Source organism: Apteryx mantelli, chromosome 1 (assembly GCF_036417845.1).
Source record: "Apteryx mantelli isolate bAptMan1 chromosome 1, bAptMan1.hap1, whole genome shotgun sequence".
NCBI classification, from domain to species: domain Eukaryota; kingdom Metazoa; phylum Chordata; class Aves; order Apterygiformes; family Apterygidae; genus Apteryx; species Apteryx mantelli.
Window position 1 is genome coordinate 2,094,759 of NC_089978.1, and position 14,749 is coordinate 2,109,507.

General features: G+C 72.6%; 1 protein-coding gene across 1 annotated transcript; it reads left to right on the forward strand.

Annotated features, from left to right (window-relative positions):
- Window positions 1-207: 207 nt before the first annotated feature.
- Window positions 208-14,355, forward strand: INPPL1 (inositol polyphosphate phosphatase like 1). Its single transcript, XM_067289529.1, has 28 exons — window positions 208-368; window positions 4,881-4,944; window positions 6,307-6,457; window positions 6,555-6,675; window positions 6,813-6,950; window positions 7,058-7,148; window positions 7,310-7,399; window positions 7,477-7,575; window positions 7,896-8,046; window positions 8,344-8,450; window positions 8,643-8,745; window positions 8,842-9,038; window positions 9,443-9,560; window positions 9,663-9,759; window positions 9,890-10,028; window positions 10,134-10,233; window positions 10,346-10,434; window positions 10,535-10,616; window positions 10,721-10,810; window positions 10,899-11,012; window positions 11,101-11,189; window positions 11,306-11,393; window positions 11,506-11,661; window positions 11,760-11,844; window positions 12,117-12,281; window positions 12,893-13,628; window positions 13,860-13,987; window positions 14,103-14,355. The coding sequence occupies exons 1-28, from the start codon at window positions 208-210 to the stop codon at window positions 14,191-14,193; spliced, it is 3,840 nt and encodes a 1,279-aa protein (XP_067145630.1). The 3' UTR covers window positions 14,194-14,355.
- Window positions 14,356-14,749: the final 394 nt, after the last annotated feature.

Genomic DNA, 14,749 nt, shown 5'->3' on the forward strand with positions numbered 1-14,749 from the left:
GGCGGCGGCGGCAGCAGCGTGTCCCCCGGGCAGGCCCCGTCCGGGCCCGGCCCTGCCCCCGCGGCGCTGCCCGGCGCCGCCCTGCAGGGCCCCGCCGCCCGCCCCCGGCCCTGCCCCCGGCGCCGCCGCCGCCGCCCGCCCCGCGCGGAGCGGAGCGGCTCGGCCCGGAGCGGCTCGGCTCGGCTCGGCGCGGCCCGGCCCGGGAGCATGGCGGGCGCGGGGGGCCCGGCGGCGGCGCCGCCCCCCTGGTACCACCGCGACTTGAGCCGCGCCGCCGCCGAGGAGCTGCTGGCCCGCGCCGGGCGCGACGGCAGCTTCCTGGTGCGGGACAGCGAGAGCGTCGCCGGCGCCTACGCGCTCTGCGTGCTGTGAGTGCGGCCCGCCCGGAACGGCCCGGAACGGAACGGAACGGCACCGAGGGGGGGGAACGGCACCGAGCGGGGGGGGAACGTCCCGGGGGGGGGGAACGGCACCGAGGGGGCACCGAGGGGGGGGAACGGCTCCGGAGGGGAACGGCCGCGGCGGGGGAATGGCCCCGGGGGGAACGGCCGCGGGGGGGGGGGGAACGGCCCCGGGGGGGAACGGCACCGAGGGGGCACCGAGGGGGGGGAACGGCTCCGGGGGGGGGAACGGCACCGAGGGGGGAACGGCCGCGAGGGGGAATGGTCCCGGCGGGGGAACGGCCGCGGGGGGGGAACGGCCCCAGGTGGGAACGGCCGCGGAGGGGGAACGGCTCCGGGGGGGAACGGCACCGAGGGGGCACCGCGGGGCAGCGGCACCGTGTGTGGGGGGGAAACGGGGGGGGCTCCGGCACCGAAGAGGGGGGGGGCAACCGGACCCGGCACGGGGAGGGAGGGGGGCAACGGCACCGAGGGGGGAACCAACAGGGGGCAACCGGCACCGGGGGGGAAGGAACCGGCACTGGGGGGGTGGAAACAGGGCACGGGGGGGGGCCACCGGTAACCGTGTGGGGGGCGGTCGGGGGGGGTTCAGGCCCCCAAGAGACGAAGGGGGGGGGACACACCGAGGGACAGGGGTGACATCGGGGGGGAGGGGGTCCGAGCCCCCCCCGGGGGGGCAGAGCAGGTCCCCGTGGTGGACCCCCTTCGTGGCCGTGGCCGTGGCCGTGGTGGCAGCGCCGGCGCGACCTCAAGGCCTCGGTGCGGTCGCGGGCCCCGGCGTGGGGGCGCCCGGCGTGGAGCCTCTTCCGCTCCGCGGCGGCCCGCGGGTGCCGCTACCTCGTTGAGGCAGGCGAAGGCGAAGGCGAAGCGGGCGGCAGGCCCCGGGTTGGCTCGCGGCCGCCGCAAGCCGCTCTGCCCTGGCCCCGGGGCCGTTCCCCGTGCCGCGGTGGTGGTGGCGGTGGTGGCGGTGGCGGTGGTGGCGTGGGCAGCGAGCCGCAGCGCCTCCGAGCGTCCCTGCGGGATGCGGGGCGCCGGCACCGCCCGGGGGCGAACCTCCTCGGCACGCTGCCGTCCTCGGGATGCAGCGCGGGGGGCTGCGCCGCGCCTGGGGGAAGCGGCGATTCGGGGCTCCCGGGGCGGGCGGGCGTCTCCCATAGTGGGTGTCCGTCCCTTGTGGTGGGCATCCGTCTCCCATGGCGGGCATCCGTCTCCTATGGTGGGCGTCCGTCTTCCCTGGCAGGCGTCCGTCTTCCCTGGCAGGCGTCCATCTTCCCTGGCAAGCGTCCGTCTCCCGTGGCAGGCATCCGTCTTCCCTGGCGGGCATCCGTCTCCCATAGTGGGTGTCCGTCCCTTGTGGTGGGCGTCCGTCTCCCATGGTGGGCGTCCGTCTCCCATGGTGGGCGTCCGTCTTCCCTGGCAGCCGTCCGTCTCCCGTGGCAGGCGTCCGTCTTCCCTGGCGGGCGTCCGTCTCCCATAGTGGGTGTCCGTCCCTTGTGGTGGGCATCCATCCCTTGTGGTGGGCATCCGTCTCCCATGGTGGGCGTCCGTCTTCCCTGGCGGGCGTCCGTCTTCCCTGGCAGGCATCCGTCTCCCGTGGCAGGCGTCCATCTTCCCTGGTGGGCATCCGTCTCCCATAGTGGGTGTCCGTCCCTTGTGGTGGGTGTCCGTCCCTTGTGGTGGGCGTCCGTCTTCCCTGGCGGGCGTCCGTCTTCCCTGGCAGGCGTCCGTCTCCCGTGGCAGGCGTCCATCTTCCCTGGTGGGCATCCGTCTCCCATAGTGGGTGTCCGTCCCTTGTGGTGGGCGTCCGTCTTCCCTGGCGGGCGTCCGTCTTCCCTGGCAGGCATCCGTCTCCCGTGGCAGGCGTCCATCTTCCCTGGTGGGCATCCGTCTCCCATAGTGGGTGTCCGTCCCTTGTGGTGGGCGTCCGTCTCCCGTGGCGGGCGTCCGTCTCCCGTGGTGAGCATGCGTTCCTTGTGTTGGGCGTCCATCTTCCCTGGCAGGCGTGTGTCTTCCCTGGTGGGCGTCCATCTCCCATAGTGGGCGTCCATCCCTTGTGGTGAGTACCCATCTCCTGTGGCGGGCGTCCGTCTTCCCTGGTGGGCGTCCGTCTCCCGTAGTGGGTGTCCGTTCCTTGTGGCAGGTGTCTGTCTCCCATGGCCGGCATCCGTCTCCCGTGGTGGGTGTCTGTCTTCCCTGGCAGGCGTCCCTTGCGGTGGGCGTCCATCTCCTGTGGCAGGCGTCCGTCTTCCCTGGCGGGCGTCTGTCTCCCGTAGTGGGTGTCCGTCCTTTGTGGTGTGCATCCATCTCCCGTGGTGGGCGTCCGTCTTCCCTGGCGGGCGTCCCTTGTAGTGGGCGTCTGTCTCCTGTGGTGGGTGTTAGTCTCCCGTGGTGGGCATCTGTCTCCTGTCGCAGGCGTCCGTCTTCCCTAGCGGGCGTCCGTCTCCCGTAGTGGGTGTCCATCTCTCGTGGTGGTCGTCCATCTCTCGTGGTGGTCGTCCATCTCTCGTGGTGGTCGTCCATCTCTCGTGGTGGGTGTCCATCTCTCGTGGTGGGCGTCCGTGTCCCGTGGTGGGCGTCTGTGTCCCGTGGTGGGCGTCCATCTCCCATGGTGGGCATCTATCTTCCGTGGTGGGCATCCATCTCCCGTGATGGGTATCCATCTCTGCCGATGGGTTTTTGGGGTGTGGGGAGTCTCCGGGCATGGCGCGGAGTGCGTCCCAGCCGCGGGGTGTTGGGAACGCCGAGGCTCCCTCCCGTGACGCTGGCCGCAGGTTCTCGGAGGTCTCCCGCGCGGCTCCGGGGGTTTTCCGGCCCCGAGTCGCCGCGGTCGTGACGGGAGCGTTTCTCCCGGTGCTCGCTCGGCTACCCGGGCGGAGCAGGCGTTGGCCGAGGTGTCCGAGGGCAGGGCGCTGCTTTGGGCTCTGCCAAGCTGCCTGCACCCCGCGGTCGGCTCGGGTGCGCGGCCGCGGCGCCACTGCTCCGTACCGCCACCGGCACGGGGCGGAAGCAATCGCACGGCTCCCGGCGGCGGCGCGCGCGGGAACGCGGGAGCGCGGCCGCCCGCCGGCTCCTAAAAATAGCTCCCGGGGGCAGGAGGAGGAAAGGGAACTACGCCGGGATCCCGGCAGCGCCCGTCTTCCTTTAACCCCCCCCCCCCCGCCACCCCCTCTCCGGCCCCCCCCCCCCCGCGGCCGCTGCTCCGGGGGGGCCGCGGCGGGGAGCCCACGGCTGCTGCCGGAGGAGGCCGGCGCTCCGGCATAATGGCTCTTTGTGCTGCCGGGCGCGCGCCTCCGCCGCCGCCTCCGGAGCCGTCTGCGGGATCGGTCAGGAAAATAGCAGCCCCCAGGAGAGCAGCCCGGGACGGCGGCCCCCCCCCCCCCCCCCCTCCGGCCCGAGCCCCGCGGCCTCCGGATGGGCTGCCCCTATGGAGCCCCGTTACCCCCCCGTTGGCCTTCCCCCTATGGAAACCCCCCAGCTGTGGTTTGGGGTTTCCCATAGGGACCCCCCGTGACTCCCCCAAACTGGGGTTCCCAGCCCCCCTCGTGACCCCCCCAGCTTTGGGGTTCCCCCTATGGAAACCCCCCAGCTGTGGTTTGGGGTTTCCCATAGGGACCCCCCGTGACCTCCCCCAAACTGGGGTTCCCACCCCCCCCCACGACCCCAGATTGGGGGTTCCCCATACGGACCCCCGTAACTCCCCCAATTGGGGTGCCCCATATAGACCCCCATGTGCCCCACAGCTGGGGGACACACGGGCTGCGGACGAGGGGGAGCCGCTCGCCCCGCGCCGAGGGTGCCGGGGGTGCCGGCGCGTCCCCGTCCCATCCCGTCCCGCTGACAGGTGGCCCTGGCGCGGTGACAGCGGCGGCTATTTTCGCGGTGACCTCTGCGAACGCCGCGGCCGGGGGGCCAGGCCGGGAGCCTCCTTCCCTGCTGCCGCTGCCGCCGCCGCCGCCGCCGCATTCCCGGAGCTGCCGGGGGAGAGAGCCCGGCGTCACCCGGAGCCGGCTGTGCCCCCGCCGGGCCCCATCCTTCCTCGTCCCTCGCGGGCGCGCGTCGGAGCGCGGGGGGGTATTTTTAGACTTCCTTCCGGGCACGCGGTCCAACGTCCCGGAGCGCGGCGGCGGGAGCCCGGTGTGGAGCCGGAGCCGGTGGCGTCGGCACCCCGTCTCTCAACGCCGCCGGTCACCCCTGCACTCGGAGCGCGTCCCCGGTTCCTGTGAGCTTCCATTGAAAGCCGAATTGCTTCCTGGCCTCGCGGCTGCCAGCGGCCTCCGGCTCCCGGAGCTGCCGCCGCCACCGGGACCTGGGCCGGCACCCCCAGCCGGCGCGGGGGCAGGAGGGGGGCATCGACCCTGGGGCGCACGCAGTGTCCCCGCTTGCCCGTGCCTCGGTTTCCCTCCGGTGCGCAGCGGGGGGCCACGGGGTCGCCGCAGGACCGTTGCCACCGCCTCACCCGCGCTGCCTCTGCCTCCGCAGGTTTCAGAAGCACGTGCACACCTACCGCATCCTGCCGGACGAGGAGGAGTTCCTGGCCGTGCAGGTGGGCAGCGCCGGCGCCCGGGGACGGGCACGGAGATGTGCACACCTCCGCCCGGGGACGGGCACGGGAACGCGCACACCTCCGGTGGGGACGTGCATGGAGATGCGCACACCTCCGCCCGGGGACATGCACAGGGACATGCACACCTCCGCCCGGGGATGTGCACGGAGATGTGCAAACCTCCGCCTGGGGACGGGCACGGGGATGCGCGCACCTCCGCCCGGGGACACGCACGGAGATGTGCACACCTCTACCCGGGGACGTGCACGGGGACGCGCGCACCTCCGGTGGGGACGTGCACAGGGACATGCACGCCTCCACCCGGGGATGTGCACAGGGACGTGCACACCTCTGGTGGGGACATGCATGGGGACGCGCACACCTCCAGCGGGGACATGCACGGGGACGCGTGCATCTCCGGCGGGGACGTGCATGGGGACGCACACACCTCCACCCGGGGACAGGCACGCGGTTTGGGGACGCGGCGCCTCTTACCTACGCGCGGGAGGAGCTCAGGGCGCCCCGAGGCGGCTCTGCGGGCGCCAGGCTCGCCGGCCTTTCTCCGGGCGGACCGTGCAGCGGCGACGGCCCGGCGGGGCCCACTGCCAGCCCGCCCGGAGCAGCCGCCCGTTCCGGGCCGATAATGTGGGGTTGGGTACGGCGCCGGCGCCGCGGCCTCGGCGAAAGCAGAAAAAAGCCTAAAGGGCTATTTTGGCATGGGAGCGCCTGCCCGCGGGGGCCGGGGCTGGCACGGCCGGGCTGGGAGGATCCCAGGGGCCGGGGATCCAGGCGTGCTCCAGCTGTTTGCAGCTGTTTGCAGCTGGGCGCCGCGGCCGCGGGCTCCCCGCTCCGGCTCCCTTTCGGCTCGGCGGCCGGCGGAGCGCCGCGAGCCTTCGCCCCGGTGCCCCGTGCCGCGGCCGGGCGCCTCGCGAGTGCTGATCTTGGCGGGCCGCGGCCGGCCCACGCCGCCGCGTATTTTTAGAGCAACAGAAACCCCTTTGTGCCGCGCCGGCAGACAGGAAAAAGCCGCCCCCGGCAGGGAGGAGGGAGCGGGATGGCTGCGGAAAGGAAGCCGTCTGCGCGCTCGCCTCGCCGCTCCGCGCCGTGCCAGGCGGCCCCGGCCAGGAGCCGAGCCAGCGCGCCGGCTCCGCGCGGAGAGCCGGACCCGCGGCCGGCGCTTTGGGCGCGTTCCCGGGGCAGGGTGCCCGCGTCTCCCTGCCGGCCGGCGCGGGGATGCCACGGGCCCCTCGGCGCTGGGAGCTGAAGCTAGTCCGATGCAGGGAGGTCTCGTGGGGCTGGAGGGTCCGTGCCCCCCTCTCCGGCATCCCTACGCCCCCCCCGAATTTATCCCCTCGCCCGCAGACCTCGCAGGGCGTGCAGGTGAGGCGCTTCAAGACCCTGAGCGAGCTCATCGCCCTGTACCTGCAGCCCAACCAGGGGCTGGTCTGCACCTTGCTCTTCCCCGTCGAGAGGGAGAAGGAGAAGGAGAACGTGGAGGACAGGGACTATTCGGGTACGGCGGGGCGCCCGGCCCCCATCCCCGTTCCCTGGCACCGTGAGCGAGTCCCGCGGCGCTCTGAGCGGCTCCCCCCCCTCTCTCCCCCTCGCAGATGGAGAGGACGAGAAGCCTCCGCTCCCGCCCCGCTCCGGCTCCACCAGCTTCTCGGGCAGCTCCGGAGGGCTCAGTCCCACCAGCCTGGGGCCGGCGGTGCCGGATGGCGCGGCCGAGAGGTGAGCAGCTGCCTCCGCGGCGGCGGTGCCCTGGGCGAGCTCCCCGTGCCCGGGTCCCTTCGTGCCGCACGTGCGCACGTGCTTTCCCCGCGGAGCGTCTCCGCTTGCTCCTAACCCTCCCGGCTTCCCTTCTGCAGCACCAACGGCCTTAGCACCGTTTCCCACGAGTACCTGAAGGGCAGCTACACCCTGGACCTGGAAGCGGTCAAAGCCGGGGCCAGCAACCTGCCCCATCTCAACAAGACTCTCGTCACCTCCTGCAAACGGCTGCACAGGTAGGCGCCGGGGCGGCACGGCACGGAGCGGCACGGAGCGGCGGGGACGGAGAGACCCCGGCAGCGCACCGCCCGCTGACACCCGCTGCCCCTCCGGCCCCTTGCAGCGAGGTGGACAAGGTGCTGTCGGGGCTGGAGATCCTCTCCAAGGTGTTCGACCAGCAGAGCTCCCCCATGGTGTCCAAGATCCTCCAGCAGGTGAGGCGGGCGAGGGCACGCGGAGGCGCGGGGCCGCGGTTCGGGAAGGGGTCGGCATCCCGGCTCCTTCGCCCGCCGCGCGTGGAGCATCTCCGGGTGCAGCCTGCCCCGACGGTCCCCTCCATCCCTCCGCCGTCCCTCTGACGCGCCGGGGGTTGCAGACGGCGGCGCAGACCGGGGAGCAGGAGCTGGAGAGCCTGGTGCTGAAGCTGTCCGTGCTGAAGGATTTCCTCTCCAGCATCGAGAAGAAGGTGAGGCACGGGCCCTTTCCCCGGCACGGGCTCCAGCTCGGCCTCGGGCTCACGCTGCCGACGTTTCTCCCCGCCAGGCCTTGAAAGCCCTCCAGGAAATGAGCTCCACGGCGCAGGCCGCCCCGGCCCAGCCCCTGTCCCGCAAGGCGAAGAGCATCCCCGTCCAGACCTTCGAGGTGAGGCCGGTCCCCGCGCTCCCGCCGACGGCGTTGGCTTTGGGCTCCGGAGCTGTCCCGCGCGGGATTCAGGGCGCTGCTCCGTTGTCGCCGGAGTCTCCGGCCCTGGGGACGTTCCCGGTCCATGGCACGGCCAGCCAGGGTCCCTGCTGATGGGCCGCCTGGGGTTTTTTGGTCCTTAACCGGCGTTAGCCGAACGCCTCCGGTGCAAACCCAGATGGGCGCTGGAGCAAAGCTCCCTGGAGGAGCTGGCACAAGGGAGAGGGTGGAGGCGGGATGGTGCAGACCCGCAGCGCCCAGCGCCCCCGCTGCCGCCGCAGGTGAAGCTGGACGTCACGCTGGGGGACCTGACCAAGATCGGCAAGTCGCAGAAGTACACGCTGAGCGTGGACGTGGAGGGCGGCAAGCTGGTGGTGCTGAAGAAGCAGAAGGACTCGCAGGAGGACTGGAACACCTTCACCCACGACAAGAGTGAGCGGGGGAGCGGACGGGGGCGCCCGGCGCTGTGCCCGGGGCATCGCTGCGACGTGCGGGGGCGGCGGGTCCTCGGCGCCCCGGGCTGATCGGCAGGGTGGGATAAGCGGAGATCCGGCTCGGCAGCCGGTTATCTCCTACTCTCTGCCCCCAGCGCCGTGACCCTGGGGGGAAAAAGCTCCGTTTCTGGTGTCTCTCCATCCCTGTAAGTCCTGCCTGGCCCGGGACGGAGGGGGAAGGGTTGGGAGTCTGCCGGAGCTCAGCGCCTCTCCGATTTTCCCTGCTTGCCCCTAGTCCGGCAGCTGATCAAGTCGCAGCGGGTGCAGAACAAGCTGGGCATCGTCTTCGAGAAGGAAAAGGATAAAACCCAGCGGAAAGACTTCATCTTTGTCAGCGCCCGGGTGAGTCGCGCTCCGCCGGTCTCCCGCGGCGGGGGGGAAGGAGGGCAGCCGCGCCGCGGAGTCCCTCGGCGGGACGCGCGACCGCGCCGGGTCGCGGTGGGACCCCGTCCCTGCCGGCGGGAGGCCGCGACGGCCCCGCGGCGCAGCCCCTCGCCCCGCGGCCGCCGCGCTCACCCGCCTGCCCCTCCGCAGAAGCGGGAGGCCTTCTGCCAGCTCCTGCAGCTGATGAAGAACAAGCACTCGAACCAGGACGAGCCCGACATGATCTCCATCTTCATCGGCACCTGGAACATGGGTGAGCGCGGGGACCGGCCCGCGGCGCCCGGGGCGGGGGGCACCGAGCCTACCCCCGTGCTGACCGTGTCTCTCCGGGCCGTGCCCACCCCGGCAGGCAGCGTGCCTCCGCCCAAGAGCATCACGTCGTGGTTCACCTCGAAGGGCCTGGGCAAGACGTTGGACGAGATGACGGTCACCATCCCCCACGACATCTACGTCTTCGGCACCCAGGAGAACTCCATGGGGGACAAGGAGTGGGTGGACTTCCTCCGGGCCGTGCTGAAGGACTTCACGGAGATCGAGTACCGCCCGGTAGGAGTCTGGGGGCCACCGGGGGCTCCCAGCTGGAGCTACCTGTCACATGGCAGAGCTTGGTGTCTCTCAGAGTCTATGGGGTGGACCTCTCCGGTGCTGGGGCATTCAGCTGCCACCGGTGTCCATGGCAGGGGATTGAACCCAGGGAATAACCCCTGTCTCAGCTCATCTCCTGCCCCGGCACAGCAGGAGGTTGGAAGTGCCTTTGGGTGGAAGGAGCTTGGGAGAAGGAAGGGGCTCCTTCCCTGGCGGGTGCCCAGCTCACGGGTGCTGCGGGGACGGGTTTGCATTTCTGCCCGTTGCAGGCGTTTGCGTGGCACGGGGAGGGGTGGGCTCCCACGGCACGGCCGTGCAGGATGGGGGGGGTCTCAGATCTGTGCCCCCCCCCCCCCCCCCCCCAGGTCGCCATGCAGTCCCTGTGGAACATCAAGATCGTAGTGCTGGTGAAGCCGGAGCACGAGAACCGCATCAGCCACGTGAGCACCTCCAGCGTGAAGACGGGCATCGCCAACACCCTGGGTAGGTGGCCCGGACCCCGCGGGCGGCCCCGGTGGGGCTGGGGGGGGGGGGGTCGCAACCCGCCGCGGCCCGAGCCTGCCCCTTCCTCCTCCTGCCTCGCAGGCAACAAGGGGGCCGTGGGCGTCTCCTTCATGTTCAACGGCACCTCCTTCGGCTTCGTCAACTGCCACCTCACCTCGGGCAACGAGAAGACGGCCAGGTGAGCGCGGGACGGGGCTCAGCCTGTCCCTGGCGGGGTGCGGGGCTGGTGCGGAGGGTGGGCGGCCGCGCCGGGTCTCACGGCTCCGTCTCTTGGCCACGTCCACCGCGGCGCTGACCCTCCTCGGCAGGAGGAACCAGAACTACCTGGACATCCTGCGCCTGCTCTCGCTGGGGGACAAGCAGCTGAGCTCCTTCGACATCTCCCTCCGCTTCACCCACCTCTTCTGGTTCGGGGACCTCAACTACCGCCTCGACATGGACATCCAGGTGCCGGGGGCAGACGGGCAGGGAGGTGGGGCAGGGATTTGTCTGCCGTCCCCGCCGCGCCGCCCACGTGTCCTTCCCCACCGTGCCAGCGTCTCTGCCCCGCAGGAGATCCTCAACTACATCAGCCGCAAGGAGTTCGAGCCGCTGCTCAAGGTGGATCAGCTCAACCTGGAGAAGGAGAAGCACAAGGTCTTCCTGCGATTCGGTGAGGGCGGCGGGCTCCGCGCGGGGTGGGCGACCGCGGCGGGGGCCCCCGGGGGGGAGTGGGGGGCCTAGCCTGACCCCCCCACCCACCCCCACCCCGGCCGTGTCCGCAGGCGAAGAGGAAATCACCTTCCCGCCCACGTACCGCTACGAGCGGGGGTCCCGGGACACCTACGTCTGGCACAAGCAGAAGCCCACGGGGGTAGGTGCCGGGGGCGATGCGGCGGCACGGCGGCACGGCGGGGGGGGGACCGGGCACCCCGCGGGTGCCGCTCAGCGCCGGCGTCTCGCGCCTCTCCCAGGTCCGCACCAACGTGCCGTCGTGGTGCGACCGCATCCTCTGGAAGTCCTACCCGGAGACGCACGTCAACTGCAACTCCTACGGTGAGCGAGGGCGCCGGCGGGTTTGTGCCCGCTGGGGATGGGACGGGACGGGACGGGATGGATGCCCCCCGCCCCGAGCATTGGGGTCTCCTCGTTTTCGGCAGGGTGCACGGACGACATCACGAGCAGCGACCACTCCCCAGTCTTCGGCTCCTTCGAGGTCGGGGTGACGTCCCAGTTCGTCTCCAAGAAAGGTGCGTGGGCGAGGGGTGGCGGGCGCCGCTGCCCCGTCACCGCGCCGCCCCTGACGCCTTCCCCACCTCCCCCAATCTCTGCCCGCAGGTCTCTCCAAGTCCTCCGAGCAGGCCTACATCGAGTTCGAGAGCATCGAAGCCATCGTGAAGACGGCCAGCCGCACCAAGTTCTTCATCGAGTTTTACTCCACCTGCCTGGAAGGTGAGCGCTGGGCGGCTGGGGGGTGACGCCGGCTCCCCGGGGGGCCTGACACGCCGTGCCGTACCGTGCCGTGCCGTCACCCTCGCAGAGTTCAAGAAGAGCTTCGAGAACGACACCCAGAGCAGCGACAACATCAACTTCTTGAAGGTGCAGTGGTCGTCCCGGCAGCTGCCCACGGTGAGGACCGGGGCGGGCGCCTGCGTTTCGGGCGCCGGCGGCGGTGGGGTGGGGGGGCTCCGCATCCCCATCCCCATTCCGCGCCCCGCGCCAGCGCCTGCTCCGCTCGCCCGCAGCTGAAGCCGATCCTCTCCGAGATCGAGTACCTGCAGGACCAGCACCTCCTGCTCACCGTCAAGTCCCTCGACGGCTACGAGTCGTACGGTGAGCACCGGGGGGGGGGACATCGGCACCCCGCGCCGTCCCCGCCGCCCGTTTTCGGTGCCGGCGGTCCCTCCCCCCCCCCGGCCCCCAACGCCTTGCCCGCCGCCCGCAGGCGAGTGCGTCATCGCCCTGAAGTCCATGATCGGCAGCACGGCCCAGCAGTTCCTCACCTACCTGTCGCACCGCGGCGAGGAGACGGGCAACATCCGCGGCTCCATGAAGGTCCGCGTGCCCGCCGAGCGCCTGGGCACCCGCGAGCGCCTCTACGGTGAGTCGTCCCCCCCGCCCCCCTCGGCGGGCACGGCCGGCGCGGGGTGCACGGTGTTGGCGTCGGCGCCGCGCTGAGCCCCCGCGTCCCGCTCGCAGAGTGGATCAGCGTCGACAAGGATGAGACGGGAGCCGGCAAGGGGAAGCTGCCGCCGGGCTCGCGAGCCAACCCGGACTACGTCAAGTAAGGAGGGGGACGCGGGCAGCGCGCGGCGGGACGGCGGCGGGCTCCGGGAGGGCTCCAGCGTCACCCGGTGCCGCGGAGCCCGGCCGCTTCCGAGCCGGCAGCATCTCTCCCCCCCGTGGCTTATGTGCCGGCTGGGATGGGTCCGGCTCATGCGGAGCAGGGAGAGGGAGCCCGGGGGGGGTCCGAATCCATCTGCCCGGAGCTCCCGTCATGCCGCCCAGGGTTCCCGGCGAGGGTGGAGCCGGCCTCCCGACGGCTGTCCTGCCTAGGTCCGTGGGGAGGAAGCACGTGCCGGGAGAGCCGGCCGCCTGCTCCCTTGGGAAGCTCTTGGACGAACCCGACAAAAGCGTCGCTGCCGCGCCGGCCGCCCGCCCCGCCGCCGCCGCCGCCGCCCTGCACCGCGGCACCTCCAAGGACGAGGCCGCCCAGAGCCGGTGAGCGCGGGCGGCTCGGGGACGGCGGTGACGCCTGGCCGGGTGCCCGCGTGCCGGATGCCACGTGGCCCCGGCAGCTGGAGCGGCGGGGCGGAGGGGTGGGCAGGACCTGCGCCCGGGCGGAGGAGAGGGGCGCCCCGGGGGGCAGGGGGACGCTTTGCGGGACAGGGCAGGACGGGGTGCATGGGGCAGGACGGCGTGCAATGGGGCAGGACGGCGTGCATAGGGACAACAGCATGCACGGGGAAGGGCAGCATGCCGTGGGGCAGGAGGGCGTGCAGTGGGGCAGGACAGTGTGCAATGGGGCAGGACAGTGTGTGTGGGGCGCAGGGATGTGCAATGGGGCAGGAGGGCATGCACGGGGCAGGACAGTGTGCATGGGGCAGGAGGGTGTGTATAGGGCAGGACAGTGTGTGTGGGGCAGGACAGTGTGCAGTGGGGCAGGACAGTGTGCGTGGGGCACAGGGGTGTGCAGGGGGGCAGGAGGGTGTGCAATGGGGCAGGACAGCGTGCAGTGGGGCAGGACGGCGTGCACGCGCACATACCTCCCAGCTGGCCCCACGGCCTCGCTCCCGCTCCGTGCCCTCCACGCCGGCGCGCTCTGCCCGCAGGAGCAAGCCGGAGGCGGCGCCGGAGCCGGCCGGGGGCCCCCCGAAGAACAGCTTCAACAACCCGGCGTACTACGTGCTGGAGGGGGTCCCGCACCAGCTGCTGGCGCCCGACGCCCCCGGCCCCCCGCCGCCGCCGCCCCCCGGCAAGCCGCCGGCGCCCAAGAGCAAGGCGCCGAGCGCGGTGCCCGCGCAGCCCGAGAGGCGCCGGCCCCCCTCCGCCGGACCACCGCCGCCGCCGCCGCCGGGCCGGCCCGACGAGAGCTCCTCGGACGAGGACGCCGGCACCCTCAACCTGCCGCCGCCGGACTTCCCGCCGCCGCCGCTGCCCCGCGCCGTGGAGCTGGAGCTGGCCGAAAACGCCGCGCCGGCGGGAGCGGGGCGCGACGAGCCCAAGCCGCCGCTGCCCAAGCTGCACCCCCGGCCGGCGCCCTCCGCCGCCGCCGCCTTTGTGCCGGAGGCGCCCGCCGGAGCCCCGGCATCCGGGCCGCTGCTGGACGACCGCTCGTGCTCCGTGCTGCAGATGGCCAAGACGCTGAGCGAGGTGGAGTACGGCGGCGGCGGCAGCGGCAAGGGCCGGGAGGCGCCGGGACGGGCGGCCGCCCTGCTGCTGCTGCCCAAGGGGTGCCTGGAGCTGCCGCCGCCGCCGCCGCGCTGCCTGCACCCCGACTACGGCCGCCCCCTCGCCTTCCCGCCGCACCCCATCCGCGAGAGCATCGAGGAGGACCTGGCCGAGGAGGTGCGCGCGGGGCGGCGCCCCTTTTTTTTTTTGGGGAGGAGGTTTGGGTTATTAGCGCCTGCGGGGATTCTCGGAGGGCTGATACGGGGTTGGGCCGGCGAGCGCTGGACGTGGGGGCGTGACAGGAGCAGCTGAGCCCGGCTCCCGCGGGGATGCTGCCGGCTCCGTGGGGATGCTACCGGCTCCGCGGAGATGCTGCCGGCTGACGCCGCGGGGCCGCGTGTCGCGCAGGCGCTGGGCCAGGCGGGCCGCGGCGGCGGCGGCGAGCGCAGCGTGGGCGAGTGGCTGCGGGCCATGGGGCTGGAGCGGTACGAGGAAGGGCTGGTGCACAACGGCTGGGACGACCTGGAGTTCCTCAGGTGAGGCCGGGCGGCGTGCCGGGGCGTCCATCCCACCCCGGAAAGGATGCCGGGTGGGAGCCTGGGACTCCTGGGCCCACGCTGGAGGGTGCCAACGCCTGTTCCCCCTCCGCAGCGATATCACAGAGGAGGACCTGGAGGAAGCCGGCGTGCTCGACCCCGGCCACAAGCGCGTCCTCCTGGAGAGCCTGCAGCTCAGGAAGTAGCCGGCCCTGATCCCGATCCCAATCCCGGTCCCGGGGGGCAGCAGCAGCAGTGAGGGGGCAGCGGGGGTCCCGGGCGGATGGTTTCACGGGGCGACCCCGGCGCCGGGGCTTCCCGCCGGTTAAGTTATTTCTTATTTATTGAGAGAAGGGAAGAGCGTTTGCTTGGGGGGGGGGGGTTCAGCCGCCATCCAGTGGGGTGGGGTGGGGGGGCTCTGGGGCGAGTGCCCCCCCGGAGGCGTTGCCTGCCCTTCGCCGCCAGGGAGGAGGAGGAGGAGGAGGAGGAGGAAGATGCTCCGTGCAAAGCTGTCACAACCCGGCGCCCGCTCGGGCCATTTCTCAAGTGCCTTGGTGCTGCGCGGCCGGGGGGACGGGGACGGGGACGGGGATGGATCCCACCAGCGCCGGGGGCTTCGCGGCCACCGCGGATCAGTGCCTTGACCCGCTCGCCCCGTCCTGGGGGTCCCGTCCCCCTCCGCGACGCCCGCGGCTCCTCACCAAGTGCCCTTCTGGCTCAGCCAAACCTCAGCACCCCCCTCCAGCACCCCGAGGGGTCCCA